General features: G+C 41.9%; 1 protein-coding gene across 1 annotated transcript in view; it reads right to left on the reverse strand.

Annotated features, from left to right (window-relative positions):
- LOC145359265 (neurabin-2-like) overlaps window positions 1–13,635 on the reverse strand; it is a 236,776-nt gene extending 223,141 nt beyond the window's left edge. The window contains exons 1-2 of the mRNA XM_080213792.1: window positions 13,558–13,635; window positions 3,564–5,268 (exon numbers count right to left, since the gene is read on the reverse strand). Coding sequence (XP_080069918.1) covers window positions 3,564–5,147 — 1,584 coding nt within the window. The 5' untranslated portion in view covers window positions 5,148–5,268; window positions 13,558–13,635. The remainder of the gene's footprint in view (window positions 1–3,563; window positions 5,269–13,557) is intronic.
- Between the last annotated feature and the right edge of the window lie 6,654 nt (window positions 13,636–20,289).

Below are 20,289 nucleotides of genomic sequence, written 5' to 3' on the forward strand. Positions count from 1 at the left end.
ATACAAAGTACAAGATTGGTCATTTGGTTTCTGACTGATGGATATGTTGAACAAGCAAAGATCATGTTAATATTTTCAAAGCTGCTTTTTAAACACCAGAGAATATGCAAATCAATGCCAATTTATTGAAAGGTGCGTTTGTTCTTCTGCTTATTTGTTTTTTCATGTTTGTCGTCCATCAAATACCAAAAGGTCATAATATCAGAATGTAACACAGGAGGACATTCAGCCCATCGTGCCTGTGTCAGCTCTTTGGTCGAGCTTTGGCCCCATGGTAATTTTTTGCTCGAAGTGCTCAGCCAACTCTCCTTCACATGTTACTGTTGAATCTGCTTCCAGCACTGATTTACAGCAACTCACTGTGTTCAAGAAAATAGTTCATTGGGCTGCCAGGAATTCTCTTGCCAATTGCGTTAAATTTTTACAGATGCATCATGGAAAGCATCCTTATCAGATGTATCACAGCTTAAAAAAATTTTAAAGTTTAGCCATTAGTAGGATTAATTAACACTGCAATGAAGTTACTGTGAAAATTGCCTAGTTGCCACACTCAGGTGTCTGTGTGTGGGTACACTGATGGGAGAATTTGGCATGGCCAATCAGCCTAACCCACACATCTTTGGAGTATGGGAGGGAAGTGGAACACCCAGAGGAAACCCACACAGACATGGGGAGAATGTGCAAACTCTACACAGACAGTGACCCAAGCCAGGAATTGAACCTGGTCCCTGGTAGGATAAGGCAGCAATGCTAACTACTGTGCCATTATGCCACCCCATAGCTCCTGCTCCAACCAAGGCCTCAAGAAACTACAAGGTGTTGTGAACTGGGTGTGATCTGGTTTCCTCCCACACTCCAAAGGTGAACAGGTTGGGTTGACTGCCCATGGTAAATTGTGGTAGTGTCAGGGAGGTTGGCAGGCTAAATACATGAGGTTACAGGATAGGGCTGGATGGGATGGTTGTCAGTGCAGGCTCGATCAGCCAAATGGCCTTGTTCTGCACTGTTGTGATTCTATGGTTCTATAATTCTTGTTGCCACTCATTCTTCTCTCAAGATGAATCACTTTTCCATGTTAAATATTTTCTGCCCATTCATCAGTTTGAGTCCTCCTGTAATCTGGTATTATCCTACTTATTGTTTACCAAATTTCCAAGTTTCCTATCATCTGCAAACTTTGAAATTATAACATGTATACCCAAGTCTAGGCCATTGATATATATCAGAAAATGCAGTGGCCCTGATACTGGCCATGGAGAGTGACAGTCCAGTCTGAAAAACAACCATTCACTCAACTTTCCATTGCTTCGTCAATCTTGATCCTGTCACAGTGGCACAGTGGTTAGCACCGCTGTCTCACAGCACTAGGGACCTGGGCTCGATTCCCAGCTTGTGCGAAGTCCACATGTTCTCCATACATCTGCTTGGGTTTCCTCCGGGTGCTCCAGTTTCCTCCCACAGTCCGCAAGCCTTGCTGGTTAGGTGGACTGGCCATACTAAATTCTCCCTCAGTGTACCCGGAGTGCGGTGACTAGGGGATTTTCACAGTAAATTCATTGCAGTGTTAAGGTGAGCCTACTTGTGACAATAATAAATAAAAATTAAACTTTTAACCCTGTGGGCTTTAATTTTGCCAAAACTCCATTGTGCAGCACTTTCTCAAACACCTTTGGAAAGTCCATTTAAACTACATCGACACGGGTATGAGATATTAAAAGTTGTGAGAAAATCCAGTGACAGTACTGCCTTAAGAAAACAAAAACAATTGCAATTATTTGTTGTGCAAAATGACTACTTTCAATGAGTTGGCCGACAAGGGTGCCACATCCTGTCTACATAAAATGATGACTGCACTTCAAAATTCACTCACTCTATGAGACATACTGCACAAAGACAAGTATTGTTATAAGTCATATTTAGCTGTGACATTATGTAATAAAGATCTATACAATTCATCATCTATTTACTGGTCGCATGGATAGCACAGCAGATTAAAATGCTTCTCACTGAAACTTTCTAGATTTTTCATAATCGTAAAAACAAACAAAATTCAGAAAATAAGCAATTGCAATGCAATCGCAGTACGCAAAGAGTGATCAGATGGTAATTATCTTCCAGACAGGATGTAAGGTTTTGGGATCATTTAAGATGTATCCAAGTGCCGCAATGGGGAGGGGTGGCATATGTCGCCTGGATGGATATGTTTGGATAGGCTCAACTGGCCTTCCCCGACAGTAACTACTCTTCCGTTGCGTCACACATAACAATCACTAAGAAAATTGAGGGTGCAGCTGACAGAGCAACAACCTCGGTGGGTTTAAACGTCAATAAAATTCAAAAGCGTTGCGCAACATCTCAGCAAAGTCAGCACTTTGTTTATTTTGTAGCACAGACAAAGTTACTAATACTGAAAGTTGTCTTTAAATTTCACTCCTTTTTCTAACTGCATTTGACACAAATTGCACAGGAAGTTCTACCACTCCGCTTCCTGTTGTAGGTAGGAAGTTGTGTGGTGACCAGTTACTGGATGATTCTGAGTGATAAAAGGTGGGGAAAGGGACAAATGTCAACAGTTCAAATATTCAATCATTCTGGGCTGACAGCTTACGGGTCAGAAAATGGCCGGTGCACAAATTTTATGTTGCTGAAGAGCTCACGATAACTAAGTCGCAACAGAAATGTTCAAGAATTCTCATGCCAAAACCAATTCACTTAATGTTACGATCCATTACTTTGAAATATTTATATTTCTAAAGTCACCTCTCATTATAATGAAAGAAAAACTTAATATCAACCATGTCTTTGCATTCAAATCCCAACTACAGCTAATAGAATCCCACATATAATCTGTTTCACATAATTTACAGTAGTAGACTCCAACATACATGCAATATGAATGAACAATGTACTGGATTAAAAGGTAAAGTACTTTTACGAATGGATACAGGTTAGCATATTTACTATATGAATGAACTTGATTTTTACCTTGATAATTCATCTTCATCATTTCACATATGATGCTAATTTATGAACAGTGCCATTACAGTACAAAACCACCTACCCACAGGAACACCACTGATTTCAATTACTAATTTCCAGATGACATTGTGCCTGGAGTTAACAACTTTCTAGAACTAATGGTAAGCTGGTGTCCATCTACTGCTGTGAAATAAAGTTCGGACTGCGGTACCATTAGAAAGTGACTATAAATCCACGCCAGTCAGTTACGAGGGAGTCATAAAAATAATTAAGGTTAAGTCCATCAAGTTGGCAGCGCTACTTAAAGTTGCATTCCACCGAAGTTGATTAAAACCACTAATTATCCATTAAGGTGTATAAACTGATGTAATTGGCATACAATAATAAAGAACATGCAATATTATTAATGACATAGAATTGTTAATATCAACATTACAAAAACCATAAAGATCTCTTTAATTCATTGAATATCTAAGATGTTACAAGCTATAACATATGTAAAATGATCTGTAAAATATGGTTAAAAAATAGTTTTTAATGGACATTTCCAATGACTGGACAAGTTCCTATTTATATGGACTTACTTTAATTGATGCGGTGCTGAAGCGAATCTTTCTGTGTGGCATAGGTTCCTCTTCGTCAGATAATCCATTGATCTCTGAGTAGCCACTCTCTGGTTCAAATGCATCGTCCTCATCGTCATCCAGACAACTTCCTTCAGACTCATCACCTACGCCACTAAAGGCGCTAATATCCACCATATCGGCCTCTGAAACGTCCTCATTTTTTTTGCAGTGATCGTACAGATCTAGGTCATTTCTAACCTGCTCCCCCTCGTCAAAGGAATCCGCCTTAGATGACAAGGAGCCCTCTACTTGGTGCACGATCCCTTCTGCGGATTCCATCCCAGGAGGGGGCTGAAAATGACCCAAGGGGTCTTTGGGAAGATCTCCATTTTCTGAACCAGCGTCCTGGAGCAGTTCTTCGGCCTCAAGCGACTTGGCCTCGCAGGTCTCTGAGGGAGCGTCTCCCTGTTGCAGGCCACTGCCAGATTCAGAGTCCTGAAGCGCAATCTCTGGATTCTCTTTCCCATCGTCTGTGGGTCCAGACTCCTGGTCCGACTCGAGGGTGTCCTCCACCTCCACTGGCCTGATCTTTCTGACCTCCTCAGCTTTGTGCGGCCTCTGCGCAGGCGGTGCCGGCCTCGTTTCCTTCAAGCTGTCCCCGTGCTTCACCAGCGATGCCAACTTGCTGGCCAAGTTGCTGCCGGATGGGGGACCTCCCAGCGACTTGTCGGGCTGTAGTTCCTCGGCCTGTTTCCTGCCCTGGCCAGGCGCCCCAGGCAGGTCATGGGGGAGGTCGGCGTCACTGTTGCTCCCGCTCTCCGCCTTGACTGCGTCCTGCTGGCTTTTAAGAACTAATTTGGACTTCCGAGAAAGCGGCTTGCTAGCGAGGGGGCAGGCGCCCTGCCTCGGCCCTCGCTCCAGGCCTTTCCGCTGAGTGGCGCCGCTTTCGAAGACGGCGCTAAGCTGGCTGACGGTGGGGGAGATGGCTTCGGTCTCCAGGCTGTCCAGCGACTCGGTGCTCCCGTTGAAGCGAACCACCACGTCCAGCTTGCTGTCCTTCAGCCCGGCCCTCTCCTTCTTCAGCAAGGTGCGGTGGGAGGCGTTCCTCTCCTGGATGTTCTTCTCGAAGAGCTTGCGGGTCTCCTGCAGCTTGGAGAGGGGCCGCTCGGACTTGGTGTCGAAGCGACTCACCCGCTCCGAGACGCTGGTGCCCAGCTTCAGCAGGGCGCTGTGGTCCACGTTCTCGTTCAGGCTGCTGGCCCGGGGCAGGGAGAGGCGGACGGACCTCTCCTTGCCCTTGGCCGGGATGCCGGTGGCCTCGTTGGGGGTGGTGCCCATCTTCTGCAGGAACATGTTCTTGATCCTGTGGACGTTGGAGCCGTACTTCTTGCCCCGGCTGCTCTTCCTGCCCTCGGCATCCTCGCCCGCCTTCTGATCACCGTTGGCAGTGGGTTTCCCCTCACTGCTTTGCTGCAGGGACTGGATTTCTGCTTCGTAGGCATTGCGGTGGGGAGAAGGGCTCCTCAGGCTGGATGCTGATGTTACTGGTCCTGATGTTGGTGCTGATGTTGCTGCTGAGGCTGATGTCTCGGTCTTCATCATGTTTAATGCAGCTCTCCCCTTCTCCAGAGCTGCATTCTTCCCAGAGCCACAGACAGAGAATAGGAATTGCCTACAGAATAAGGCTCATGGTTGCAATCTGTCGACCTCAGGAAGGCTCCATCTACACACACAAAAAGGAGAAAGAAACACAAACCAAAATCAACCCCGGCCACCAAGCACCGAACGCAGCATCAAAGAATGCAAGCCGCCCGATGGATTGCAAACATTTAATCCTTTGATTGCATCATTTTGATCGCGAAAGGCTGATCGCTTGATCCTTCTGCATTATCAACCTACACTGGGACTGAGCGGCTCTCACTGGGTCCTACTGCCCGCCGGATGTACGCTCCTCACTCAACCAACCTCCAGAGCTGCTTCACTCTCTCTCCCACACACACACACACACTCTCAGACATACACAAACCTACACACACACATATACACATCTACTCACACAGATACATATATACACACACACACTCTCAGACACACACAAACCTACACACACACATATACACATCTACTCACACAGATACATATATACACACACACACTCTCAAACACACACAAACCTACACACACACATATACACACCTACTCACACAGATACATATATACACACACACACTCTCAAACACACACAAACCTACACACACACATATACACACCTACTCACACAGATACATATATACAAACACACACTCTCAAACACACACAAACCTACACACACACATATACACACCTACTCACACAGATACATATATACACACACACACTCTCAGACACACACAAACTTACACACACACATATACACACCTACTCACACAGATACATATATACACACACACACACACTCAGACACACACAAACTTACACACACACATATACACACCTACTCACACAGATACATATATACACACACACACTCTCAAACACACACAAACCTACACACACACATACACACCTACTCACACAGATACATATATACACACACACACTCTCAGACACACACAAACTTACACACACACATATACACATCTACTCACACAGATACATATATACACACACACACACTCAGACACACACAAACTTACACACACACATATACACACCTACTCACACAGATACATATATACACACACACACACTCAGACACACACAAACTTACACACACACATATACACACCTACTCACACAGATACATATATACACACACACACACAGACACACACAAACTTACACACACACATATACACACCTACTCACACAGATACATATATACACACACACACTCAGACACACACAAACTTACACACACACATATACACACCTACTCACACAGATACATATATACACACACACACACTCAGACACACACAAACTTACACACAAACTTACACACACACATATACACACCTACTCACACAGATACATATATACACACACACTCAGACACACACAAACTTACACACACACATATACACACCTACTCACACAGATACATATACACACACACACATATACATACACAATCAGACACATATACGCACACACATACTCACATAGACATATACACACACATACAGACAGATACACTCACACTCGTGCATACAGGCACACTCAGACACACACAAACACACAGATACACATATACTCATTCAGACACACACACACACACACAAAGTCCCTCAGACACACACATATACACACACAAACACATACACTCACACACACACACACTCAGTCAGACACACTCACAGATCCACTTTCACACACATGCACAAACACTCTCAGACACACACAAACAAATTCACACAGATACACATACACACACACTCATACTCATTCAGGCACACACACAAACTCAGACACACACATACACTCACACATGCACACTCACAGACACACACACACTTACATATACACACAAACACATACATACATACACATACAAACAAACATACATAGAAACACACATACACACACATATACAAACACACATGGATTTGTTATTTATTCATGTCACAGCTAGGCTTACATTAACACTGCACTGAAGTCACTATGAAAATTTGCTTGAATTCCTCCTTTTTCATGTTCACTGATTTACTGGGTTGTCTTCATATCACTCCTCAGCCCCCCGCCCTCCCCAACCCCCCACCCCTAATTCATTTTCTTTAAAACAGCAAAACAGCACCATCATTTAAACAAAAATTAAATGCTGCGGGTGCTGAAAACCTGAAACAAGAACAGAGTGTGCTGGAAAACCCTCAAGCTGGTCTACCAGCATCCTGAAAATGTAACCCATCCCCCTTCCCCACTGTCTCCAAATGTTACCCTTCACGTCTCCAAATTCCCAGCTTCACGTTTATCAAAATGCACTTGAAATTGTGCAAGACACAAAATGTAAGAAGGATTTATTTATGTTGGAACCATGGCTTTCTGGATAAAGAATCCAGGAAACCTACAGTTCTGAAAAAAAATAAGGAACACATCCCAAATATTTGTATTAATGAAAAAACTCCTCGCAGTCTCCACCATTTCCTAAGGAAAAATACTGACTGGAAAGTAACTTGCTGTTAATTTGCATGTCACATAAAGAGAACAATATAAACAAATGTTCTTCATAGATGTTGATTATAAGTAACAGCACTAAATAATCAAGTAAATACGCGCTTTAATTTCCCACTACCTTTTTAAAATACAAGGTAAACTGTAGTTTAGGAGGTTATAAACTATTTCTAATGCATACTCGATATATACTGTGTGCACATATGGAATTTTGTACTGTGAAGAATAATGAACAGTAATAACAGCAAGAAAAATTTTTGAACTATGAATTTCTGAAAGAAGGAAGTTTATGATCTAAAACCTGATATCACTACTTATACACATAAATAAAGGCTTTTTTGAAAAGTTCTGAAACACTTGGTTAGCTTAATAACACGTCTGCCAAGCAGTTAAAATTCTCTCTAAAGTTATAAAGGGCCACTTCAGAAAACATATTGTATGCCATCTGTAAAGTCCACAGTAAAATGGTTATTTAATTAAAGATTCCTAAACATGAATGAAAAGTAAGGTATCATTTATCTACGATAGAATCCTATCCACAAAAGCAACATAAGGTCTTTGCAAAAGCAACAGAAAGACATGAATTGTGTGGTGACGCTTAAATGGTAAGAGTAATGGAGTTAATACTACAAGACCTCTTTTTTAGGATGGGCCTACTATCAATAACAATTTTTGTTTATCTATAATGAATCTATAACAGTTTTTATACTTTCTCATTTTTCAAGAGCTTGCAATGTTGGCTTTTTATTCTTTTCTCATTGGTTATCCCGCCAGGGAACATTACCATTTGGGTTGTGCCAGTAAATATTTCTGACTTGTTATTATATTCCCCTATCTGACCAAACACCTTCCACAAAACATAATGTCCTTTGGATTGGTGAGATAAGGCATCACAGTAACCAATTACATCTGATTTGAAAAGTAGCTCACCTACTGTGTGTTTGCATTTGCCGTACAGTAGAAAGTGCCATAACACAGGGTAGAGAAGTGGCCAAAATGTTTTTTTTGAACAAGCAAACGCTGGATCACAGCATGAGAAGTCAGAGATGTTACTGAAACCTGATGTGAGAAGATGAGTCTTGAGAATTATTTAAAGATGACAGAGGTGTACAAAAAGAGAGGAATTTGGGCAGCCAATGCTCAAGAACTTACAATATATAAGACTGAAACAAAAGTCTGAGAAAAATTGTCACAACAAGAAATAAAGTCTTTTAAACTGGGAATATATTCATGTCGATGGACGATAGATTATTTTCAAACAAATTTGAAGATCCATGGGTAGCAACATTATCAATGTTCTGTCTGCATATACTTTCTCTCAACTATTTCCATTACAAATTCCCATGTTTATATTTAACATGGAAATTACCTACGTTAGGAGATAGATATATTCCTAATAAAAAAGGGCTAAGGGGATATGGGGAAGAGGTGGGGAGATGGATTTGAGACCAGGGAGAGATCAGCCATGATCAGCCATGATCTGATTGAATGGCGAGGCAGGCTCAAAGGGCTGAATTTGCCTACTCTGTTCCTTGTTCCTAAATTTATACATGGGTTAAAAATGGAGACCGCATTATATGTGAAGACTATATACACAGGGTCGTGACTCTGCAGGTACAACACCAGAGATTAACTACTTATGTACAAAATGATGCTGCACCAGAATTTCAGTTGTCTTTTAATCCATAAGAATAATCTCTTGCATCTACCTTCCATTTAATATAAATGTATTCTTCTTAACAAATTTGTAATTATTGACCAAGTAAAATATCACATGAAGTAACCTTATTATCACTATATGTGCCTTTCTTTTCTGTTTTACCATTGTAATGCATTTTGGGATTTTTCAATTATAAAGAAATATTGGAGGTACATTTGTTCTATCTCCTAAATTACATTTTATCACATTTTTATTTCAAATTAGCTGAATTGGACTGCTCTGTGCAAGACATCAGTAGTTTGCATTTACAATTTAACTGCAAATGTAATTGGTTTTAGTCTTTTCTTATATTAACCAATATAGATATATTCCTGCAGTATATACATTATGTTCACTTCTAATCAGCAATTCAACCTTAAACAGTATAGGCGCACATCCGTAAGAAATCACCCAGTGCTAGCACTACTTTCAGTTGTAACCTACATTTACAAATCTGTAATAACCTATTTAAGAATCAGACCATTCCTCTTTTTCTTCCCAGGGATAAGAAATTGAAAAATAGAAGGCATAGTTCTAAGGTGAGAGGGGAAAGATTTAAAAGGGACCTAATGGGGCAACGTCTTCAGAGGGTGGTACATGGAATGAGCTGCCAGAGAAATAGTTGAGGCAGGTACAATAGCAACATTTAAAAAGCATTTGGATAAGAACATCAATGGGAAAAGATTAGAGGGATATGGGTTAAATGTGGGCAATTGGGATAAGCTGGGAAGGCACCATGGTCGGCAAGGACTGGTTGGGCCGAACAGCCTGTTTCTGGGCTGCATTGCTCTATGACTTTATGTCTCTAAATCCATTCTACACCTCTGACATCAATGGAACATAGTTGTAACATAATGCTTGAAGAAGTCTACTTATATTACAATCCCAAATATGCTTCTTGAGACAGCATGGCCTTTGAGTCAATGACAAATAAAATTTGGATCATAAGAACTTATGGAATAGGAACAGGAGTAAGCCAATCAGTCCTTCTGAGTTTGCTCTGCCATTCAATAAAATCATGGCTGATCATCCACCTCAACTCCAGCTTCCTGCACAATTCTTACGTATCCCTTTATTCCCTTAGTATCCAAAATTCGATCAGACTCTGTCTTGAATGTACTCAATGAATGAGCAACCACAGCTGTCTGGGCAAAGAAATCCAAAGGTTGACAGCCCTTTGAGGGAAGACATTGCTCCTCACCTCAACCTACGTGACCAACCCCATTCTAGAGTCTCCAGCCAAGGAAACCAACATTCCTGTATTAGCATGGGCAGCCCCTTAAGAACTTTTATACATTTCAATCAGATCGCCTCACATTCTTCAAAATTCTGGGGAATCCAGGCCTAGTCTACTCTCGGATAATAATGCTAATATCATTTGAACCTCCTATTGGTGTACCAAAGTGAAAACCACTAAGGAAATGAATCTAAGCTCTTCAACTCATTGAGATTTTCACCTAAATTAGCATCTAATTAAAAACAGTAATGGACTTACATCTTTATAAGTAGTTTCCTGTATGATTTAACAAGCAGAATTCAGGAAGCATGTTGGTTAGCCCTGCTGCCTCACAGCTCCAGGTAGCCGGATTTGATTCCCAGCTTGGGTCACTACCTGTGTGGAGTTTGCACATTCTCCTCGTGTCTGCATGGGTTTCCTCCAGGTGCTCCAGTTTCTTCCCATAGTCCAAAAATGTGTGTGTTGTTTTGTGTGTGTGTGTTGTTTTGTGTGTGTGTGTGTGTGTGTGTGTGGGGCGGGTGGGGGGGGGGCGGGGGCATGCTAAATTGGCCCTTACTGTTTGGGGGACTACCTAGGGTAAATGCATGGATATAGGGCCTGGGTGGGATTGTGGTCAGTGCAGACACAATGGGCTGAATTGGCTTCCTTCAGCACTCTAGAATTCTATGTTCAGATGCTTCAAAGAAATATTTAGCTATAGCTCCATAACATACAGAATAAATGCAGTAATTAAGAATTATTTTCTGCTAGTTATCAATTGTTGTTGCTGGTTAACTCTGGTTACTTATGAATGCACTAAGCTATGTGCAAGTATGCTGGATAAAAATGTAATAAGTATTAATTTTTCACCACAAATATTGTTGTTATAATTTATTTATAATATATGTTATAAATAAATATTATGTATTTTATGTATAATCATATATATAGCCATTTTAGCATTAAAGTGACATAAAAATTAGGAGAGTAAAATAATTGCTGGCAATATTTTATGGAAGTTGCGATAAAATCTTGTTCCCATCCTTAATCAGCCATTCAATTTCGGAAACACTTTGCTTCATGTCATAGAATCATAGAATCCCTACAGTACAGAAGGGCACCATTTAGCCTAACGAGCCTGCACCAACAACAATCCCACCCAGCCCCTATCCCTGTAACCCCAAATATTTACCCTGCCAATCTCCCTAAACTACACATTTTGGGACACTAGGTGGATTGGCCATGCAGGGATGGGACCCTGGGTGGGACATTAAGAGACAATTTAGCGCAGCCAATCAACCTAATCCTTGGACAGTGGGAGGATACCAAAGCACCTGAAGGAAACCCACACAGACACGGGGAGAATGTGCAAACTCCCACAGACAGTCACCTGAGGTTAGAATTGAACCCGAGGCCCTAGCGCTGTGAGGTCGTTAGTAGTCATGATGCAGTCAGGCGTTGGGCTGGGGTAAACACAGTTTTTACTTTTTACTGTGCAGTGCCAACTGCTGTGCCACTGGACCACCCACGTAACATCAAGTAACATCATACTTCAGACCCTCAGTACATAAGCACCACAAAATGCCTCTGAAAAAGTTTTAAAATTAAAATGAGCGCTGTGTTAAGCTAGGTGTCTGGGGCAGGGTGGGGTAAGGGAGGATTATAAATACATCCAGTTCTATTGTATAGGCAAACATCATGATGGAAGATTAGTGGTTTATTTCAAATAAATCACGAGCATCATACCTTCAAAAATCAGAAGTTGCAGGGTTACCATTACTCAGTGACTTACTCTTAACAAACCACCCTCGCTAACGTGCGTTCTACTATCTATATTCTGAAGCAGAGTATTAAAGATTAAAAAAGTGAAAGGAGTTTTTACATTCCTGTGTTTTTTTAAATGTTAACAGGCACTCAGAAATATGCAATCGTCAATTCTACTGAGTTAGATTCTTCCTTTTTTTGACTTTTAATTAGAATCATAGAATCCCTACAATGCAGAAAGAGACCATTCAGCCCATCGAGTCTGCACCAACAACAGTCCCAGAATAAAAGAACCCTTACAATGCAGAAAGAGGCCATTCAGTCTGCATTGACAACAGGTCCTATCTCTGTAACCCCACGTATTTACACTCTTAATCCCCCTGACACTAAGGGGCAGTTCAGCATGGCCAATCAAACTTACCCGCACATCTTTGGACTGTGTGAGGAAACTGGAGCACCCAGAGGAAGCCCACACAGACACGGGGCGAATGTGCAAACTCCACACAGTCACCTGAGGCTAGAATCAAACCCAGATGGATCCCTGGTGCTGTGAGGCGCCAACCACTGTGGCTACCTACTTTGTGAGAATTATTTAATATTTGATACAAAGGGGGCGTGCATGTACATTTAAATAGAAATACTTGCATTTATATAGTGCCTTTCACGACCCCAGTACGTCCCAAAGCGTTTCACAGCCAATGAAGTACATCTGATGCATGTAGTCAGTGTTGCAATGTAGGAATCATATATATAAGAGAAAATGTTTAAAGTATACACAGATACCTATTATGCCCACATAGTCCTATCCATTGAAGGCTTCAAATCTGTTAAATACAGATATAAAGTACAGTTGCTCCGAGTGAAAGCCCAGCGTTCAGTAGCACTAGGATCCAGCGTTCAGTAGCACTAGGATCCAGGGGGAAGCCATCGTACAAAAAGGCTTGGCTATGTTGCGTTTCCTGCGCGTTATTTCCCATTTCCCTGATAACTGTCAGTTTAGCAAAGAAACGTCGGATCCGGAAAGCGTTACAGACAGGAAATGTTCACCCATTAGAACATTTTATATGTATATACATACACACAGAAAAAAAGCGCACCCAAGCCCGTCCGCTGCTTGCTCTCATTCAGCCACCGCGGGCTTTGCTACATTGGGAAGGACTTACATTGTAACCAGTTTGCAGTTCCCTTGTATCCTTGTCGGGGTGCGTGTGAATGTCTGAGTGTGTGTGTTTGTGTTTCCCCTTCTGTGATGTGCCGCAAGACTGAGTTTCACCAGCTACATGTCACATCGTCTTTAACCATCCACAGTCAAGCTGCAGGCGGAGCTTATAAACAATCCCCAAGTGTACAAACCATTAATGTTGATATCGTCTTTGTCTGTGTGTATGTGGACTTATAACCCTCTCACCATCCCCCTACTGCGTCTTATGCTTGTCCCAAACCAAGTATGAATCGGATATACCAAACATTTTCATTTCTGTTTTCAGTTTAGCCCTTTTTTTAACAACCTTTTTTTTCACTGTGACAAGGTCATTTCCTCATCTCCCCCTTCCCTGGCAGGTCCTCATTCTCACGGCAGTTAATGCTAGGATAATTAAACTAGTACGAACCCGATCGTAAAGATTTTTTTTGTATTATTCTGTAAGCCACATTTTGAACTAAAGGGCGCTTCTGCTTTGCTGGGACTTCCTTCACTGTGTTACATCCTGACTTGAGATTTATGTCCTAACCCAATTGCCTGATCGACACCCATTACCAAAAGGGGAGGAAAACCAACACCACCGCCCCCCCACCCCACACCTCACCTCCCCAGCTCGCCCCGGCCCCCCCCCCATTCATTTTGGAAATAGGACGCAGAGAATGAGGGTGGTTCCTAACTGGACGAATGCAACATGAATCTGTTTCACAGCCAATAGAAACCTAATATTTTGGGATTGACAGTAACATCGTGCTGGTGGGTAGCTCGAATCACTGATGCCCCGATTCTTTTTAAATGTCAAAAGGAAACGTCCGGATGAGATAGTGTCATTGGGGTCAAAATGTTTTGTTTCTCACTGTAAAGATGTTCAAAGCAGAATGAAAATATTTGATAGGTCTGGCTGACTGATGGGTATGTGAAGATTGTACAGCTCTTTTCTAACATAGAAAACACAAGCAGGAAAAGACCATTCGGCTGTTCGAGCCTACTCTGCCATTCATTCTGGATCTACCATATACCAAGTTGATCTTTCTCTGCACCCTGATTATGACTCGGGTGGAGATGTTGGCATTGGACTGCAGTGGGCGCAGTAAGAAATCTCACAACACCAGGTTAAAGTCCAAATAAACTGATTTATTTGGAATCACGAGCTTTCGGAGCGCTGCTCCTTCATTCAGGTGAGTCCTGATAAGCGGCGGATGCTGACTCAGCTGATGACGGAGCAGTGCTCCGAAAGCTCTTGATTCCAAATAAACCTGTTGGACTTTAACCTGGTGTTGTGAGACTTCTTACTAATTATGACTGTCATGATGTGGAGTTGCCGGCATTGGACTGGGATGGGCACAGTGACTAGTTCACAACAACAGGTTAAAGTCCAACAGGTTTATTTGGTAGCACAAGCTTGACTGTAACACTATATTCTACAACCCCTCCATTACTTCTCCCCTATGTACTCTATGAATGGTATGTTTTTGTCTGTATAGTGAGCAAGAAATAATATTTTTCACTGTATCCCAAAAAATGTGACATTAATAATAAATCAAATTAATTTTGATCGTGACTGATAACCAAATTCAATACCCTGATTCCACCTTCCATACCCCTTGATCCTTTTAGCCCCATTAGAAATATCATTGCATTGACCTTAAATGTGAATGAAATATTCCTCAGGTCAATTCTCACTCATCAAACATTGCCCACTCTGTTTTGGAATGTTGAGGTCAGTACCAACCTCACTTTGACATTTGCTCATTCTGAAATCAGTTACCATTGAAGGGGTCAATGAAGATGGCTGAATGTTCCTCTTCCCAACTTTAATGACACCCTAACTGAATTCTGAGTGAGCCACTGGCTGAGAAATACTTTATGATGTCTTAAATATATTGAGTACCGCCTTTAGTTATCTCATGGGACATGGATGTCTCTGGCAAGGCCAGCATTTGTTGCTCATCCCCAGTTGCCCTTGAACTGAAGTGCTTGCTAGGCCATTGCAAAGGACAGTCAAGAATCGTAGAATTATAGAATCCCTGCAGTACAGAAAGAGGCCATCGAGTCTGACTGACCACAATCCCACCCAGGCCCTATTCCTCTAACCTCCACACACTCACCCTGCTAATCCCCCTGACACTAGGGTCAATTTAGTTTGCCCAGTCAACCTAACCCGCACACCTTTGGAGTGTGGAAGGAAACCAGAGCACCCCGAGAAAACCCATGCAGATACGGGGAGAATGTGCAAACTCCACACATACATTCACCTGAGCTGGAATTGAACCTGGGCCCCTGGCGCTGTGAGGCGACAGTGCTAGCCACTGTGCCACAGTGCTGCCCAAATAATGTTGCTGTGTGTTTGGAGTCACATATAGGTCAGACCAGGTAAGGATGGCAGATTTCCTTCCCTAAAGGACAGTTATTGAGCCAAATGGGTTTTTACAACACTCAGTGATATCTGTCATGGGTACAATTACTCAGGCTAGCTTTATATTCCATATTTTATTAAACGAATTTAAATCCCACCAGTTGCTGTGGTAGGATTTGAACCCATGTCTCCATCACATTAGCCTGGGTCACTGGATTACTAGTTCAGTAGCATCACATGCCATCATCTCCCCAGTAATTTTGTTTTTGTTAATGATCCTTCCGCAGGATCCACCTAAGGTTTTCCTTAGCTTAAAATAAATATGGATACAAATAGCAAATCCTGCCCATTAATAATCACCCAGTCTACTATTTTGAATAGGAGAGTGGTGGTTCTATTTTGTATATTAATAACTTTCATTCCTTATATCTCTGTTCACTCTAGAATTGCCAAGTAGCACGCAGAACATGATTAAAAACCACAGAAATTCTATACTTGGCACCATTTTGGTTATTAATTTGGAAAGCAAATGTTTTAAGACAGGATAAGTTGTTAAGTGATGGACTGAGGCCTCACACTACACATTTTAATTTATTTATTCATTCATGGGATATGGGTGTAGCTGACTGGCCAGCATTTATTACACATTCCTAGTTGGAGAGCAGTTGAGAGTCAACTACATTGCTTGGCTCCAGGGTCACACATAGAGCAGACCAGGTAAGCACGGCAGATTTTCTTCACTCAAGGACATAAGTAAACAAAATGGATTTTTTCGACAATTGACAATGGTTTCATGGTCATCGGTAGATTCTTAATTCCAGACTTGTTTTTTAATGAATTCAAATTACACCATCTGCCATGAAGGGATTCAAACCCAGGTCCTCAGAACATTAGCTGAGTTTCTGGATTAATAGTCTAGTGAGAATACCACTAGGCCATTGCCTCCCCGTAAAACATATATATATTTCTCTAAACAATATGTACATACTCATTGCTACTTCTAAATTTTAAGACAGAACATGAGTGAACAAGACATTTCAATTGGTTGAACCTTTCTGTGCATGACCCCAGTACAAAAAAAGTCACTTTGCAGTTTTGAGAAAACTCATACCTCATTATCACTTAGGAGCCACTAACAATTATCTGGGGACTTTAAAGAGAGCTCTACAAAGGCCATTTGCTTTTGATAATCCATTTTGCCAGCAGGAGAGCCAAGGTCTGCTAAAACAAAGGCCCCTCAAATATTCCTTTCATTTCATAATAGCTGTGACCTTCAGCAGTCTTTGAGAGCCCCGAATGCCTAGAAAAAGTAACTGGAACACCCTAATTGTGCCCATGCCCAAGATGGAGCCTGAATCAGAACCCTTGAAAGAGACAAAAGTTCCATTAAAAAAACTCAACCTCCTGCCAATCAGTTTGCCCATAGTGCCTGGGTTGGGACAACTGAATTCACAGGACACCAAGGAGGACAGTGAGAAGCTACGGTCAAAAGACTTTGTACTCACAGAGTGAGACTCCCAACAGCCCCTGCAAATAACCCCAAGCAGATTAACCATTACTCACCCTGAGTGCTACCCACTGCGTAAAACCAGTCTCCTGCTGGAAATCAAACTTTGGTAAGTTTGATTTCCAGCAGGAGACCCTGGACCTGCTAAGACAAAGGCTCCTCAAGCACTTTTCTCAATTCATAACAGCTGAGTCTTTTAGAAGTCTTTGAGAGGCAGCCACATCCCAGATGCTAGCTACTTTGAATGTTTTGTTGAAGACTTGGCGGTTGTGGCAGGGGTTGTGGGCGGGGGAGGGTAAATGGTATGAGGGGTCATGTGATTTGGACCTCTGGCTCGTTGAACAAGTTAATTTTGCCTCACTGAGCTGAAAAACTCAGTCTTTTCTTTACCATCTGACTAGCAGCCATACAGAAAGTCACTCTACCCAGGTTAAACACCCAGCTCCATCTAAACTAATTCTGTTGGAAGTTTTGTACCATCCCCTACAAGACTGGCTCACCTCCATGTGCCTATCTCATCTCATGAAGTCAACACCCCTGGAAAAGTGAAATTGTACACCACTGGGTTACAGCTTGCCGAACTCCATGAAGACCTCATTGGACTTTGATTCTGGAATCTGGAAATTACGTGAGTTAATATTAATTTTCTCAGTGGTCTCTGTACTGTAAAACCTTTTTTCCTGTAACCCACTCTTTACTGAGTGAGTGTGGAGGTGATGTTATGAACCCTCTCGCCTGTGTTTTGAGTGTGTACAAATGAACTAACCCTTTGAGTTCATCCTATCTCGAGTTTGCCGTAGGGATTATTAACAGTATCTTAGATCACACCAAAACCATGGGGTTGGGGAACTACACCACCACTTACAAAGAGGGAAACAAATTAAAACATCTCCCTGTTTACCAGTGGGCGGCAAGAGGAGAAATTATTACAGTTTAAATTAACCTCTTCTTCTCTGTGACATCACACATTATCTAAATTAACTTCTTCCTGTCTGTGACATTACACGTTATCCAAAAATAAGGAATAGCTCTTGATTTCTTTAGATAGAACACAGAATTTTGCATTTAGAATTTTGTAATTCCAAGAAAGCTGGATTTGCCTGAAGCCAAAATGTGGGTGTCCACAAACTCACAACAAGGAATGACGAACTCGTTATGTTTTGTGAGGTAAATCTCTCGCTTTTATTTGAATGGGTTTGAAGCATATGGAAAACATGACAAGCAGGAAGGCTGCACTCCAGCTGATGTAAAGCACAAAGTGAAAGAGTCAATACCACTTAGAGGGCTGGTACTTGCTGTTACAGAAACATTCATGAGTGTGACAGCGAACTGGAATTCAAGCATTCATTGCAAGGCTGTGTGCAGTGATGGCTGTGTGTACCTGAGCTTGGAAGCAAAGAAGCAGTGAAGGAGGAGTCAAAGATCCCCACCTGATAAAAGCAAAGGGTGAAGATCACAGACGATTTAATGCAATTTGCAAAGTCTATCATACCTTGCAGAAAATAACAAAGGAGTTTGTTGATAGCAGGAAATGTACCCACCCTTTTATATATGCTTACTCTTCTTCCACAGAAGGCCTGAGATCAATGTCAATATTTTGGCCCTGCTAAATGATACTTTCTCACAATGTTCTTTCACACATCAGAAGGTGACTCACCAAACTCACTGGACACAGAAAGCTGGTATATAGCAGTTCAAATTTTATCTTGTAAAGTGTATTAATTGTGAGTTAGCCAGCATGATGTTTCTGCTATTCCCCGATTTTGAGAGAACCAACACAATTTTTTAGATTTAATTGCTCTTTGAATCTGGACAACAGCAATAATACAGCAGGTCCCTACTCTCTGTAGGAAGGTGGTGCAATTTCTCTTTACATTTTTGTACCCTTGTGGTAATAGTGCTCCCAGAATGTTTCTATGTGGGGAAATCCAAGATCTTTTTTATTCATTCATGGGACATGGGTGTCACTGGCTGGCCAGCATTTATTGCCCATCCTTAGTTGCCGAAAAGCAGTTGACAGTCAACCACATTGCTGTGGCTCTGGAGTCACATGTCGAACAGACCAGGTAAGGATGGCAGATTTCCTTCCCTAAAAAGACATTAGTGAATCAGATGGGATTTTCCAACAATTGACAATGGTCACCAGTAGATTCTTAATTCCAGATTTCTTTTTAGTTGAATTCAAATTCCACCACCTGCTGCGAGAGATTCAAACCCGGACCCTTGACCCAGGGTTCATCTAGGCAGAGTGTTACATGTCTGAATCAGGATGATGTTGCTTCAGGAGGCAATTTGGATATGGTGATCTTCCAATGATGCTGCTCTTTTCTTTCTTGGTGGCTGGGGGATGCTGTGGAAATAAGGTGGATAATTACTGTCCATCGTTAGGCAGTACCAACATGTGCTTATGAAAGAGAAACTGAGTTTGATGTTTTTAAGGTTGTAACCAGCAGGTTGGATGAGAAGAAACTATCTTTCACATTATAAAAGTATTCCACAAGATTCCACACATACGAATATTACAGGTACAATGTCTCAAAACCAGCAACTTCAGGATCAAGTCCATGTCTAATCTTGGATCTTATGTTTTTGGGTTGGGCAGTTTGGGCTGGATCGGGCATGTGGTCCAGATCAGATGGGGTGAAGGGTTGCTTGGACCACTGAGAGCTCAGGAAAAGTCAGGTGTGTCAGCCTGTTGGGTCTGCATGCAACTGTGCTGATGCAGCACCTTGCTGAACAAGACTATATGTTACTTTAATCATCAAATAATAATTAAAATTCACATGGCCACTTCATGGTAGCGCAGCGGTTAGCACTGCTGTCTCACAGTGCCA

This window comes from Carcharhinus amblyrhynchos, chromosome 27 (genome assembly GCF_965287045.1).
Source record: "Carcharhinus amblyrhynchos chromosome 27, sCarAmb.v2.hapA, whole genome shotgun sequence".
Classification (NCBI taxonomy): domain Eukaryota; kingdom Metazoa; phylum Chordata; class Chondrichthyes; order Carcharhiniformes; family Carcharhinidae; genus Carcharhinus; species Carcharhinus amblyrhynchos.